Source organism: Capricornis sumatraensis, chromosome 9 (genome assembly GCF_032405125.1).
Source record: "Capricornis sumatraensis isolate serow.1 chromosome 9, serow.2, whole genome shotgun sequence".
Taxonomy (NCBI): domain Eukaryota; kingdom Metazoa; phylum Chordata; class Mammalia; order Artiodactyla; family Bovidae; genus Capricornis; species Capricornis sumatraensis.
The window spans coordinates 89681298-89696073 of NC_091077.1; the positions used below are offsets into that span (position 1 = coordinate 89681298).

At 40.7% G+C, this 14776-nt stretch overlaps 1 protein-coding gene across 1 annotated transcript in view; it reads left to right on the plus strand.

The window, feature by feature from the left end:
- Positions 1-14776, plus strand: part of ADGRV1 (adhesion G protein-coupled receptor V1) — a 537422-nt gene that overhangs the window by 199296 nt on the left and 323350 nt on the right. Inside the window, exons 74-76 of the mRNA XM_068981126.1 lie at positions 245-1350; positions 5058-5175; positions 8299-8470. Coding sequence (XP_068837227.1) covers positions 245-1350; positions 5058-5175; positions 8299-8470 — 1396 coding nt within the window. The remainder of the gene's footprint in view (positions 1-244; positions 1351-5057; positions 5176-8298; positions 8471-14776) is intronic.

A 14776-nucleotide genomic window follows, 5' to 3' on the forward strand; every position in this document is an offset into this window, starting at 1 on the left:
AGCGCCTCACCTTGCTAACACTTGTTAGGTCCTGTCACCTGCCACTGCAACTCCTGTTGGCTCATTTCTTGTGCTCTGGTATATTCATCAATAAGTTAGTAGGGTTTTACGGAATTTGAAAGGGCATGTCATTTTTAAGACGCCCTCATGAGCAGCATCTTCCACGTGTGAAAGATGACTCTCTGCAAGTGGTAGCCCCGGTTTTTATCAGTTCTCTCATGGTTTAATTTTTTTTTTTTTCCAGGTCAGGTTTCACTGTTGCTGAAATTGAACCGATGGGAGTCTTTCAATTTTCCCCCAGTTCAAGAAATATCATTGTGTCAGAGGATACACAGATGATCAGATTACATGTACAAAGACTGTTTGGGTTCCACGGGGAGCTTATTAAAGTTTCCTATCAGACAACTGCAGGGAGGGCAAAGCCCCAGGAAGACTTTGAGCCTGTTCGGAATGGGGAACTGCTTTTCCGAAAATTCCAAGTTGAGGTTGATTTTGAAATAATTATTATTGATGATGAGCTTCCTGAGATAGAAGAAATTTTTTACATTAATCTAACTTCAGTGGAAATTAAAGGATTGCCAAAATTTGATGCTAATTGGAGACCACGCCTGAATCGAGATTTCAGCGTGGCAGTGATCACAATATTGGATAATGATGACCTGGCAGGAACGGATACTTCTTTCGCCAAGACAGCTGTGACCACGGCAGTGGACACAGCCCTTCCTCTGGAAACCGACTCTGCCACCACACACCCTGACACAACCGAGATTACTGCCATTCCACAGCCCACCGAAGTGGTCGCCATGGTTACGGAGGTGGCTGGCATATCTCCAATCCCTGAGGACCTTGTCACTCTTGCTGGGCCCTCTGCCATGTCTGAGAAGCCTAATGCGGCCACTGTAACTACAGATACCTCCGTTCATGGAACATTTAGTCTTGGGCCCCCTGTTGTTTACGTCGAAGAGGAAATGGAGAATGGCACGTTGAACGCTGCAGAGGTTCTTGTCCGGAGAACTGGTGGGTCTGCTGGCAATGTCAGTGTAACAGTTAGAACTTTCGGTGGAACATCTGCTCAGAAGGAACCAAATGCATTGCCTTTTCCTGACAGCCATGGGATTTCCAACCTAACATGGGCAACCGAAGAAGAAGATTTTGGAGCGCAAACTCTCATCCTTGCATTTGTAGATGGAGAAAGAGAACGTAAAGTGTCGATTCCAATTCTGGATGACGGTGACCCCGAGGGACAGGAATTCTTCTGTGTGTTTCTTACAGACCCACAAGGGGGAGCACAGATCGTGAAGGGAGAGGATGACACTGGCTTTGCAGCTTTTGCCATGATCGTTATTACAGGTATATATTTGGAGTGATGGGGTTAGACATGTGCCTTTGTGGTACAGAATTTGTAATAAGATTATTCTAGCTTGAATTTAATTTAAGAAGGTGAATTACTTGAATCAGTCATAGATTACATAGAGGTTGCTCAATTGTGTCCAGCTCTTTGCGACCTTGTGGGCTGTAGCCTACTACGCTCCAACATCCATGGGATTTTCCAGGCAAGAGTACTGGAGTGGGTTGCCATTTCTTTCTCCAGAGGATCTTCCTGACCCAGAGGTTGAACCTGGGTCTCCTGCATTGTAGGCAGATGCTTTACCGTCTGAGCCACCAGGGAAATCACTCATAGTGGATCATTAAAACTTTGTTTTCTGGTGGCGTGAAACCCTAACAGAAACTCATCACGTTGTTCTGAGATGCCAGGCTAGAGTTTAACGGACTGTAAATGTCACTTAGCTCAGAGGTAACTAAACATTCTATACATTTGTACTTCCACAATATACAGAAACGCTTAAAAATGCTTAAATTCATGTATATCTTCTGGAAAATACTTAATTTAGTCACCCCAACATGATTGCCTGTCCTATTTTGAAATCTCATTCTGAATTTCTCAACCACTGTTATTAATCCATTGCAAAGTCTAAGATGTCATTGTCAGAAAATTGTTTGTGTCTGTTGGGAAATAGATTATAACTATTCCCTTTTGTTCTGCTTTTGAACCAGTGTAGTTTATATAAGTTTTGTACTATTGGGAATGTTTGTGTTATGTATATGTGTATGTTTGAAAATTTTTTAGTCAGGATTTGCAATTTTTCTCTGAAATCATACTGTATTTCTTTAAGTGGATTAGCTCAACCTGTCAATATACTTAACGCTAATTAGAGTATTGACAAGGCTATCTCATGATTCTTACCTGGTCTACCCTTTTGTATAAACATTAATAAGTCTTACACAGTGTTTTAGAGTTTCAGATGACACTATAATAGAACAGTATAGTGGGAAGAAAATTAAAAATCATGAAGTATATAATTTTGACTTAGCTCAACCATTAATTCAGAGGCCCTGATTAAATCATTTAGTGTCTATGCTCTCGGAGAAAGCACTGGCGACCCACTCCAGTACTCTTGCCTGGAAAATCCCATGGACGGAGGAGTCTGGTAAGCTGCAGTCTGTGGGGTCACTAAGAGTTGGACAAGACTGAGCGACTTCACTTTTGCTTTTCACTTTCATGCATTGGAGAAGGAAATGGCAACCCACTCCAGTGTTCTTGCCTGGAGAATCCCAGGGACAGGGGAGCCTCGTGGGCTGCCATCTATGGGGTCGCACAGAGTCGGACACGACTGACAGGACTTAACAGCAACTTAGCAGCAGCAGTCTATGCTTTATGTTTCTTTTTTTTTAATGAAAGAAAACTTTTAGGATAAATATGTTTATCTTCCATTTGCAAGATTTGGTGTTTCCTAGAATTTTATTTTAGCTGTTATAATTCAGTCATAATTTTGCACTTGTGTAACTTCCTCTTATACCCAACATCGTCCCATTTATGTAACCCTGCAAATTTATACCAATTATCATTTATTCCTAATCATCCAGTTTATTGAATATTATAAATGCAGATTCTATTCTCCAAGTTGTTTACTGAGTTTGATTCACATTAACTTAATGCCACCTATATATTTCTTTTAAAATTAAATCAACAGTCTCTTCCCCCATCCCATGACATAAATATTTTGTTATATTTATTTGAATAAGATCAGAGTTGATGGTCAAAATATTTAGCAAGTAGTTTTACAGAGGTACAGACCAATCACAATAGTTGATGGAGGCTTTTTGCTCTCCAAAGCGTTACTCCATTAGTTACTGGATCATGGGAGATGTTGTAATGGTTAGGGTGGCAGTGGTTAGGGTCCCTTAGGGGCTCAGGAGAGCAGCTGTGTTCCAACTGGAATGGACATGCTCCTCAGTCAGTTTGGCATGCCAACGCATACCAACATGGTTCACTAATACTATGTCAGTATGGCATACCAGTGCTTACCCATAGGTCAGCTCTGAGTCTAACTCATCAGGCAGTTCCCATCAACCAGCTCTGAACCTAACTCACCAGTCAATCAGTTGAGCCTCAGGGAAGTTCTCTAATGTTTTTTTTCTTCTCTGCCCAACACCAAGCATCTCAGACACGTGGCAAATGCTTGACTCCTCTTGGAGCCATGTGGTGTAATTCATCAACACTTTTGCACGTCAAATACCCTGACTTCCCTTACTCTGTGAATGTTCCTGTCTTCTCCTTATCTGGCTTTTTATTTTAAATTAGTATTTATCCTTTAACTATATCATTAATTTTGCTGATTCCTCTTATCTTTAACCTTCATAATCATTTCACATTTAGATATTAGAACAAACGCTCAAGACAAATCAGGGGAAAATGGTTTATTTGGTTTTGTTTCTGATCATTGGCACTCTGGAAGTCTTGATTCATCTTACTAGAAACTGGACATAAAGTTTATCATTGTAGATGCTGCAAGGAAAGTATTATACTCCTTAGGACCATGCTAGTCACTATTACATTGAAAAAGAAAATGCAAGTTCTGCTTTGAGATGGTTATAATCTGTTTGTTGTTAATTGAGAGACGAAATTCCTATTCAAAGTGACAAGAGAAGAATTGCTGCTGAAGAAAAAGACTTAAGGTCAGGTTCCAATGCAGGACTAAGATGCAGTCGTAGTGATTAATTAGTGAGGATGAGGATGGGCAATGGCTGAGATAAAACACCCATGAGCCCCCAGGACAAGAGTGGTCCACCATCTGCATGTCCCTAAGCTGCAGGCTCCACATTTACTCACACTTTCGAGACAGATCAGTAGTTTTCTGTTTCCTTGCAGAAGTTCTGTCTACTTGGAGTTTCAGGTTTCAGGGTGATGGCTACAGGTGGTTTTTGAGGCTGATTCCGCTGGGTCATTGCTTTCAGAATCACTTTGCAAAACTGAGTTATTGAGAAATAGAAAGCAGCAGGAGCTGTTTACTGATAATATCTCTTGTCTGAGACGCTAGCTTATGTGTTGGCCAGGGTTTGGAGTGACTACTTCAGCATAGTGTGGGCTGTGGGTTTGTTCCAGTTTTTGACACAGTTGTGTAGTATGATGGTGCCTCTAACCTCAGAGTTGCGCAGAGGAGTTTTCTTTTACTCTGAGATTCCAAAGAGTTCCTTAATAGTTCCGTTTTTTTCTCTGGGGAAAATAACCAAATGATTAACATCAGCGGTCTTTTAGTCAACTTTCTAATAGGGAAGTAAACCAATCAGACGAAGGTCATGGATTCACTAAATATTTTTACACCGTTCTTGGTACCAGGGATACAGCGCTAAATAAAACAATGGCTATTCAGTAGAACTTATATTCTATCAGGATGTGCTGACTTTAAACAGCAGTATCAGGGACTGAAATAAAAAGTAGAGCCTCATCAGAGAGAGATGAGTGTGTGTATCAGTGTGGGCAGCAGGCTTTGATGTTTTCTTTCTTTAGGTCCTTTGTTCTCACAGTGTCAACTACCTTGACGTGACCATTTTGATTCTAGTCTGTTTTGGGTGAAGATCTTTTAAAAGTTGTAGCTCCTGCCTGCCCCATTCACTTGTGAATTTCTCGCTTTAATACCATCTGAGCTGAATAGATGAGGGAAACGGAGACCTTTTAAAGTCTTTGATATATCATCATCTTCTATTTTTCTTTCCAGGGAGTGATCTTCACAATGGCATTATAGGATTCAGTGAGGAGTCCCAGAGTAGACTGGAGCTGGGTGAAGAAACTGAGATGAGCAGTCTGCAACTTACTGTTACAAGGCAGCCAAACAGGTTTGTTTATATCTATATAGAAGACATAACATCCTGTGTGTCTACGTAGTGTTTAATTTGCATTTATAAAATGGTAGAAGCAGGATGAAATGTTGGTAGAAGAAAGTGACGTGGAATTTTATGTCAGTGTTCAAATACTCTAGTTTCTCTGGAGTAGGAAATGGCAACCCACTCCAGTATTCTTGACTGGAAAATCCCATGGACAGAAGAGCGTGGTAGGGTATAGTTCATGGGGTTGCAAAGAGTCGGATGTGATTGAGCCCTGATTAGGGCTGCCTTGAACATTTAATATTTTATTAAGTACCATGCCAGGAGAAGCTCTATACAGTCAACAAAAACAAGACCGGGAGCTGACTGTGGCTCAGATCATGAACTCCTTATTGCCAAATACAGACTTAAATTGAAGAAAGTAGGGAAAACCACTAGACCATTCAGGTATGACCTAAATCAAATCCCTTATGATTATACAGTGGAAGTGAGAAATAGATTTAAGGGTCTAGATCTGATAGATAGAGTGCCTGATGAACTATGGAATGAGGTTCGTAACATTGTACAGGAGACAGGGATCAAGACCATCCCCATGGAAAAGAAATGCAAAAAAGCAAAATGGCTGTCTGGGGAGGCCTTACAAATAGCTGTGAAAAGAAGAGAGGCGAAAAGCAAAAGAGAAAAGGAAAGATATAAACATCTGAATGCAGAGTTCCAAAGAATAGCAAGAAGAGATAAGAAAGCCTTCTTCAGCGATCAATGCAAAGAAATAGAGGAAAACAACAGAATGGGAAAGACTAGAGATCTCTTCAAGAAAATTAGAGATACCAAGGGAACATTTCATGCAAAGATGGGCTCGATAAAGGACAGAAATGGTATGGACTTAACAGAAGCAGAAGATATTAAGAAGAGATAGCAAGAATACACAGAAGAACTGTACAAAAAAGATGTTCACGACCCAGATAATCATGATGATGTGATCACTAATCTAGAGCCAGACATCTTGGAATGTGAAGTCAAGTGGGCCTTAGAAAGCATCACTACAAACAAAGCTAGTGGAGGTGATGGAATTCCAGTTGAGCTGTTTCAAATCCTGAAAGATGATGCTATGAAAGTGCTACACTCAATATGCCAGCAAGTTTGGAAAACTCAGCAGTGGCCACAGGACTGGAAAAGGTCAGTTTTCATTCCAATCCCAAAGAAAGGCAATGCCAAAGAATGCTCAAACTACCGCACAATTGCACTCATCTCACACGCTAGTAAAGTAATGCTCAAAATTCTCCAAGCCAGGCTTCAGCAATACGTGAACCGTGAACTCCCTGATGTTCAAGCTGGTTTTAGAAAAGGCAGAGGAACCAGAGATCAAATTGCCAACATCCACTGGATCATGGAAAAAGCAAGAGAGTTCCAGAAAAACATCTATTTCTGCTTTATTGACTATGCCAAAGTCTTTGACTGTGTGGATCACAATAAACTGTGGAAAATTCTGAGAGAGATGGGAATACCAGACCACCTAACCTGCCTCTTGAGAAATCTGTACGCAGGTCAGGAATCAGCAGTTAGAACTGGACATGGAACAACAGACTGGTTCCAAATAGGAAACGGAGTATGTCAAGGCTGTATATTGTCACCCTGCTTATTTAACTTATATGCAGAGTACATCATGAGAAACAGTGGACTGGAAGAAACACAAGCTGGAGTCAGGATTGCCAGGAAAAATATCAATCGCCTCAGATATGCAGATGACACCACCCTTATGGCAGAAAGTGAAGAGGAGCTAAAAAGCCTGTTGAAAGTGAAAGAGGAAAGCGGAAAAGTTGGCTTAAAGCTCAACGTTCAGAAAACGAAGATCATGGCATCCGGTCCCATCACTTCATGGCAAATAGATGGGGAAACATTAGAAACAGTGTCAGACTTTATTTTTTGGGCTCCAAAATCACTGCAGATGGTGACTGCAGCCATGAAATTAAAAGACACTTACTCCTTGGAAGAAAAGTTATGACCAACCTAGATAGCATATTCAAAAGCAGAGACATTACTTGCTGACTAAGGTCCGTCTAGTCAAGGCTATGGTTTTTCCTGTAGTCCTGTATGGATGTGAGAGTTGGACTGTGAAGAAGGCTGAGCGCCGAAGAATGGATGCATTTGACCTGTGGTGTTGGAGAAGACTCTTGAGAGTCCCTTGGACTGCAAGGAGATCCAACCAGTCCATTCTGAAGATCAACCCTGGGATTTCTTTGGAAGGAATGATGCTGAAGCTGAAACTCCAATACTTTGGCCACCTCATGTGAAGAGTTGACTCATTGGAAAAGACTCTGATGCTGGGACGACAGAGGATGAGATGGCTGGATGGCATCACTGACTCGATGGACGTGAGTCTGAGTGAACTCCGGGAGATGGTGATGGACAGGGAGGCCTGGCGTGCTGTGATTCATGGGGTTGCAAAGAGTTGGACACGACTGAGCCACTGAACTATCTAACAAACTGAACTAAGTACCATGCAGATGTCAGATTATGTCGGTCATCACTTCATCATGTTTACTATTCTCTGTCACTCTGCATGTACAACCACTTACTATTTAGGAAGACTTGGATCACCAGTATTTTGCTTATAGCTTAGTACAGTATAGCACACATCTGAGTGTTCATGATGTACGTGCACTTGGGATGCAGACAGAATCATGTGTCAGTGTTACCTTTTCCATTTTGTGTCTAAATATTACCAGAAAAGGTAGATCATCTCTTGTCCTTCATAGTAACGACCATTTTTAGCAGTACTGTTTTTCCTTTAGAAAGGTTCTTGTTAAAAGACAAATGAGGAATGTTTACTTCAAGGCAGTGGTTCTCTATAATTTTTATTTTCATATTTCTGATACATAACATCCAGAATTATATTTCAATAAATACTTAATCATCCCTGAATGGAGTGTGGTCAAAGAATGCCATGTAAACTCTGGCCTTAATTTCTTAACTGTAGCAGGCAGAACTGGTTATTTTCAACATTCTCAGTGGGAGAGATAATGCTGGTATTGAATGAAGAGGTGCACTTCAGACATAGTGGTAATATATTCTACATTAGCCTCAGGAATAATGCAGTTTTTGACTGCACTGGCATAGGTTTTGCTTTTTTCCTAGAGCCTTCGAAGATGTCAAGGTCTTTTGGCGAGTCACATTTAACAAAACAGCTGCTGTGCTCCAGAAAGATGGTGTGAACCTGGTGGATCAGCTTCTGTCTGTAGCAGGGACCACTGTCTGCATGGCAGGCCAAACAAAGGGCTTGATCACCATTGAGCTCAAGCCTGGAAAGGTAAGAAACAATGAGGCCCGGTGTTGTAGAATTCTGATTGTACTTCTTTATAATTAGTCATTTCCAAGCTACTTTGTTGACACATATACATGTGTACATTACGTGGAGATTCTTTGTGTCCACCTAGCTGCAATGTCTGAGTCTCTCTGAGTTTCTGTAAGTAAGCTCATCAGTTGTACACCTGAGACTTACATATGTTGTAAGTCACTTGTATCTCAGTAATGAAAAAGCTCATCAGTTTTTTTACGTTCTATTGCTTGTCATTTCCAAGATTCTTCCTGGCCCACCTGCTCACAGGGTGGATGGTTCCTTGAGTCATTTTCAGCCTGATTAGTATTATTTCTGATTACTCTGAATGTGTAGTTCTTTTCCTTTAATCATGTCTATAGATTTGATTACATTGTATTGTATCCATAGATTTCATCCTTAACCTGAAAGTTCTCTTATTCGCTATCCATTTAGTTAGGGAGGTCAGCTCTGATCTACCAAAGGGCACAGAGGCCATGCTCACTGAGTCTTTGGATCAGTTTCTATTGGTTCATGTTGCACATGGCACCCAGGAGCCAGGCATTCCTCTCCTCATTCTAATGGAATCTGCATTATTCAAATGCTATTGGCCGCTGAGGTTCTAACAGAGTTTTAATCATTTAGTAATCATGTGTCACTTTTTAAAAAATGACTATTCTATGATACTTTAATGTCCAAGGATCACTCAGTAGCATTTATTCCTTGTCTACCACTTAATTTATTAAACTCAAATATTTAATGCAAAAACTAGCCATAATATTTTGAATGTTCAAAAGTATCATGACTTTTTTGTACATGCCAAAAACTTTGAACAGCATAAAAAGCATTGCACAAATAAAATTATTTCCAAATGGGTAGCTGTAGTTAAACCCATTCTAAATAATAATCTTGTAGATTTAACTCTTCATTCATTTTTTTGTCTACTTGGTTTTCCACTTTCTGAGAGTTCCTGAAGCATTGTATTGATGTTCTCTAAGGTTATAGTAATACATAGTTTCGTATCTTCCCAGAATTTAGGAATTTTGATGGTTCCAGAAGAGAAAGACCACTCATCTCAGATCACTTCAGGTTACTTGGTTATCACCACTTTGTTCTTTGTTAGGACCACAGATCCTAATGCTTGTCTGCAGCTGTTTCAAATGAGAATTGCTGGACAGTGGATTGAGATCCACTTTATGACGTGACTTGTGAGATCAACATGGTTTTTTAAGTTCATGCTTTACAAGTTAATGTTTTCAGCACCATGCGTTTTCCACAGAGTGATTTGTTCTTTAAATCTTGCAGTGATGCTTCCCCTTAACCAATGCCCTGTCACCGTCAAACACTGAGCTGGTCTATAGGGGCATTGAAAAGATAGACCTGAAAGTAAAAAAAAAAAAAAAAAGATAGACCTGCCTCATTTAATATCTTGTTATATTTGTGAGGGCAAGCTGGGGGCCCTACTTCATAAAAAATGAGATAACAGGGACTTCCTTAGCAGCCTGGTGGTTAAGACTCTGCCTTCCAGTGTAGGGGCCATGGGCTCAATCCCCGGTAAGGTCCCACATGCTAGGGAATGTGGCACAAATTGAAAAGAAATGAGATAACAAATCTGTGATCTTGGTGCATCTTTGCAGTTCATCTGTTCTACCATATTTGAATGAATATAAACTGCATCATCTCTCACTTTCTGTATGAAGTACTCTTTAGTTTCTGACATGTTTTCATTTGCATGCATTTCACAGGTCCTAAAAATTTATTCCTATTTTTGGTACAATTTTTATTTTTCCTAGAAATGATTGTATTACTAGCATTTTTTATTAACTCCTTCCTACATACATGCACAGAGAAGAATGTTTACCACTCACTAATAAATCAATATATACTTAATTAAAGGTATAACTTTATTGATATGCTAACATTACCCTATATATTAAAACTAATAAAATATTAATTATACACGTCAAGGCTGTATATTGTCACCCTGCTTATGTAACTTATATGCAGAGTACATCATGAGAAATGCTGGACTGGAAGAAACACAAGCTGGAATCAAGATTGCTGGGAGAAATCTCAATAACCTCAGATATGCAGATGATACCACCCTTATGGCAGAAAGTGAAGAGGAACTAAAAAGCCTCTTGATGAAAGTAAAAGAGGAGAGTGAAAAGTTGGCTTAAAGCTCAACATTCAGAAAACGAAGATCATGGCATCTGGTCCCATCACTCCATGGGAAATAGATGGAGAAACAGTGGAAACAGTGTCAGACTTTATTTTTCTGGGCTCCAAAATCACTGCAGATGATGATTGAAGCCATGAAATTAAAAGACACTTACTCCTTGGAAGAAAAGTTATGACCAACCTAGATAGCATATTCAAAAGCAGAGACATTACTTTGCCAACAAAGGTCCGTCTAGTCAAGGCTATGGTTTTTCCAGTAGTCGTGTATGGATGTGAGAACTGGACTGTGAAGAAAGCTGAGCGCCAAAGAATTGATGCTTTTGAACTGTGGTGTTAGAGAAGACTCTTGAGAGTCCCTTGGACTGCAAGGAGATCCAACCAGTCCATTCTGAAGGAGATCAACCCTGGGATTTCTTTGGAAGGAATGATGCTGAAGCTGAAACTCCAGTACTTTCGCCACCTCATGCGAAGAGTTGACTCACTGGAAAAGACTTTGATGCTGGGAGGGATTGGGGGCAGGAGGAGAAGGGGACGACAGAGGATGAGATGGCTGGATGGCATCACCGACTCGATGGACGTGAGTCTGAGTGAACTCTGGGAGTTGGTGATGGACAGGGAGGCCTGGTGTGCTGCGATTCATGGGGTCGCAAAGAGTCGGACATGACTGAGTGACTGAACTGAACTGAACACTCACATTTTTCATTTTAACCATTTAAAAAAATACATCGCCATAAATTTCTCTTTTAATTACCATTATGTTATAGATTCAAATTCATCTAATTTTAATTGCTTACTAAATACTTTCATTTTTGTTTTTCTTATTGTTCAGTCGCCCAGTCATGTCTGACTCTTTGCGACCCCATGGACTACAGCAAACAAGGCCTCCCTGTCCCTCACCATCTTCTGGAGTTTGCCCAAGTCTATGTTCATTGCATTGGTGATGCCTTCCAGCCATCTCATCCTCTGATGCCCACTTCTTCTTCAGTAGTCATATCATAGACACTGAAAGATCTACTAAGCTACTCTTGTGTCTCTTCATGTTGCTTTAACATCTCTGGATACTTATTTGCTTTATAGCAATAACCTATGTTTTAGAGCCATCTTCAATTTTCCTGCCCTAAGACATCCAAGGATTTGATTTCTTTCATCAGCATTTCAGAGATCTGAGTCTTTGTTCTGGAGATAGGCATAAGAGTTGATGGTTGACACAGCTATGGCTATGAACCATCTTGGTAGTGATGGAGCTAGAAAACAAGTTTAAAATATTGAGTTCCCACTGATTTTTTATCCAAGAATTTCATTTTTAAAAATTTTGAAATTGAAGTATACTTAATGTACAGTGATGTGTTAGCTTATATGTACATGAGGGCTTCCTTGATGGCTCAGGTGGTAAAGAATCCACATTCATTGCTAGAGACCTGGGTTCTATCCCTGGGTCAGGAAGCTGCCCAAGAGAAGAGAATGGCAACCCACTCCAGTATTTCTGCCTGGAGAATTCCTCAGACAGAGCCATCAGATGAGGTCACAAAGTGTTGGACATGAATAAACAACTAAACAATAACATACATATATGTGTGTGTGTCTGTGTGTGTGTGTGTATACATTTGTCTTCATATTCTTTTCCATTGTATGTATTGTAAGGTAACAAGTATAATTCTCTGTGCCGTACAGTAGGTCCTGTATACCTGTTTTCTGTATAGTAGTGCGTATGTACTAATCCCAAACTCCTAATTTATAAAAATATTATATTTTGCTTTTGTTGAGTGGAGGTTTGATCAGTTGCTATGGTTTCTATTGCACTAAAGAAAAGGAACTGGAATTTCAATATTCAAAACTTTTGGTCATGTTATTCTACTTGATAAGTTTAAGTCCTCCTCTTTGCATTTGTCTAAATAGTCTTATGCCTTCCTTAACCCCCACAACTCAACATTTCCTAACTCTCCCTTCAGTTCAGTTCAGTTCAATTCAGTCGCTCAGTCATGTCCAACTCTTTGTGACCCCATGAATTGCAGCACACCAGGCCTCCCTGTCCATCACCAACTCCCGGAGTTCACTCAGACTCATGTCCATCGAGTCGGTGATGCCATCCAGCCATCTCATCCTCTGTCGTCCCCTTCTCCTCCTGCCCCCAGTCCCTCCCAGCATCAGAGTCTTTTCCAGTGAGTCAGCTCTTCGCATGTGGTGGCCAAAGTACTGGAGTTTCAGCTTTAGCATCATTCCTTCCAAAGAAATCCCAGGGTTGATCTCCTTTAGAATGGACTGGTTGGATCTCCTTGCAGTCCAAGGGACTCTCAAGAGTCTTCTCCAACACCACAGTTCAAAAGCATCAATTCTTCAGTGCTCAGCTTTCTTCACAGTCCAACTGTCACATCCATACACGACTACTGGAAAAACCATAGCCTTGACTAGACGGACCTTTGTTGGCAAAGTAATGTCTCTGCTTTTGAATATGCTATCTAGGTTGGTCATAACTTTCATTCCAAAGAGTAAGCGTCTTTTAATTTCATTGCTGCAATCACCATCTGCAGTGATTTTGGAGCCCCCCAAAATAAAGTCTGACACTGTTTCCACTGTTTCCCCATCTATTTCCCATGAAGTGATGGGACCAGATGCCGTGATCTTCGTTTTCTGAATGTTGAGCTTTAAGCCAACTTTTTCATTCTCCTCTTTCACTTTCATCAAGAGGCTTTTTAGTTCCTCTTCACTTTCTGCCATAAGGGTGGTGTCATCTGCATATCTGAGGTTATTGATATTTCTCCTGGCAGTCTTGATTCCAGCTTGTGCTTCTTCCAGTCCAGCGTTTCTCATGATGTACTCTGCATATAAGTTAAATAAGCAGGGTGACAATATACAGCCTTGACGTACTTAAAGACTAATAAAAATATCACTTCCTCCAGTATGTCACCCACATCTTCAGTTTTGTTGTTGTTCAGTTGCTCAATTGTGTCTGACTCTTTGTGACCCCATGGACTGCAGCACGCCAGGCTTCTCCATCTCCTGGAATTTGCTCAAACTCACGTCCATTTAGTTGGTGATGCCATACAACCATCTCTTCCTTTGTCGTCCCCTTCTCCTCCTGCCTTCAGTCTTTCCGAGCTTCAGGGTCTTTTCCAGTGAGTCAGTTCTTCGTATCAGGTGGCCAAAGTATTGGAGTTTCAGCTTCAGCATCAGTCCTTCCAATGAACATTCAGGATTATTTCCTTTAGGATTGACTGGTTGGATCTCCTTGCAGTCCAGGAGACACTCAAGCATCTTCTCCAACACCACAGTTTGAAAGCATCAATTCTTTGTCACTCGACCTTCTGTATGGTCCAACTCTCTCTACCATATATGACTACCAGAAAAACCATAGCTTTGTCTATACGGACCTTTGTTGTCAAAGTATGTCTCTGTTTTTTAATATGCCGTCTAGGTTTTTCATAGTTTTTCTTCCAAGGAGCAAGTGTCTTTTAATTTCATTACTGTAGTCACTGTCTGTAGTGATTTTGAAGCCCAAGAAAATAAAGTCTGTCGCTGTTTCCATTTTTTTCCCCAGCTGTTTGCTATGAAGTGATGGAACCAGATGCCATGATCTTAGTTTTTTGAATGTTGAGTTTTAGGCCAGCTTTTTCACTCTCCTCTTTTACCACCATCAAGAGGCTCTTTAGTTCCTGTTTGCTTTCTGCCATGAGAGTGGTGTCATCTGAATACCAGAGGTTATTGATATTTCTCTTGGTGATCTTGATTTCCGCTTGTGCTTTATCTGCCGTGGCAGTTTACATGATGTACTCTGCATTAAAGTTAAATAACACTTACTCCTTGGAAGAAAAGTTATGACCAACCTAGATAGCATATTCAAAAGCAGAGACATTACTTTGCCGACTAAGGTCCATCTAGTCAAGGCTATGGTTTTTCCAGTGGTCATGTATGGACGTGAAAGTTGGACTGTGAAGAAGGCTGAGCACTGAAGAATTGGTGCTTTTGAACTGTGGTGTTGGAGAAGACTCTTGAGAGTCCCTTGGACTGCAAGGAGATCCAACCAGTCCATTCTGAAGGAGATCACCCCTGGAATTTCTTTGGAAGGAATGATGCTAAAGCTGAAACTCCAGTACTTTGGCCACCTCATGTGAAGAGTTGACT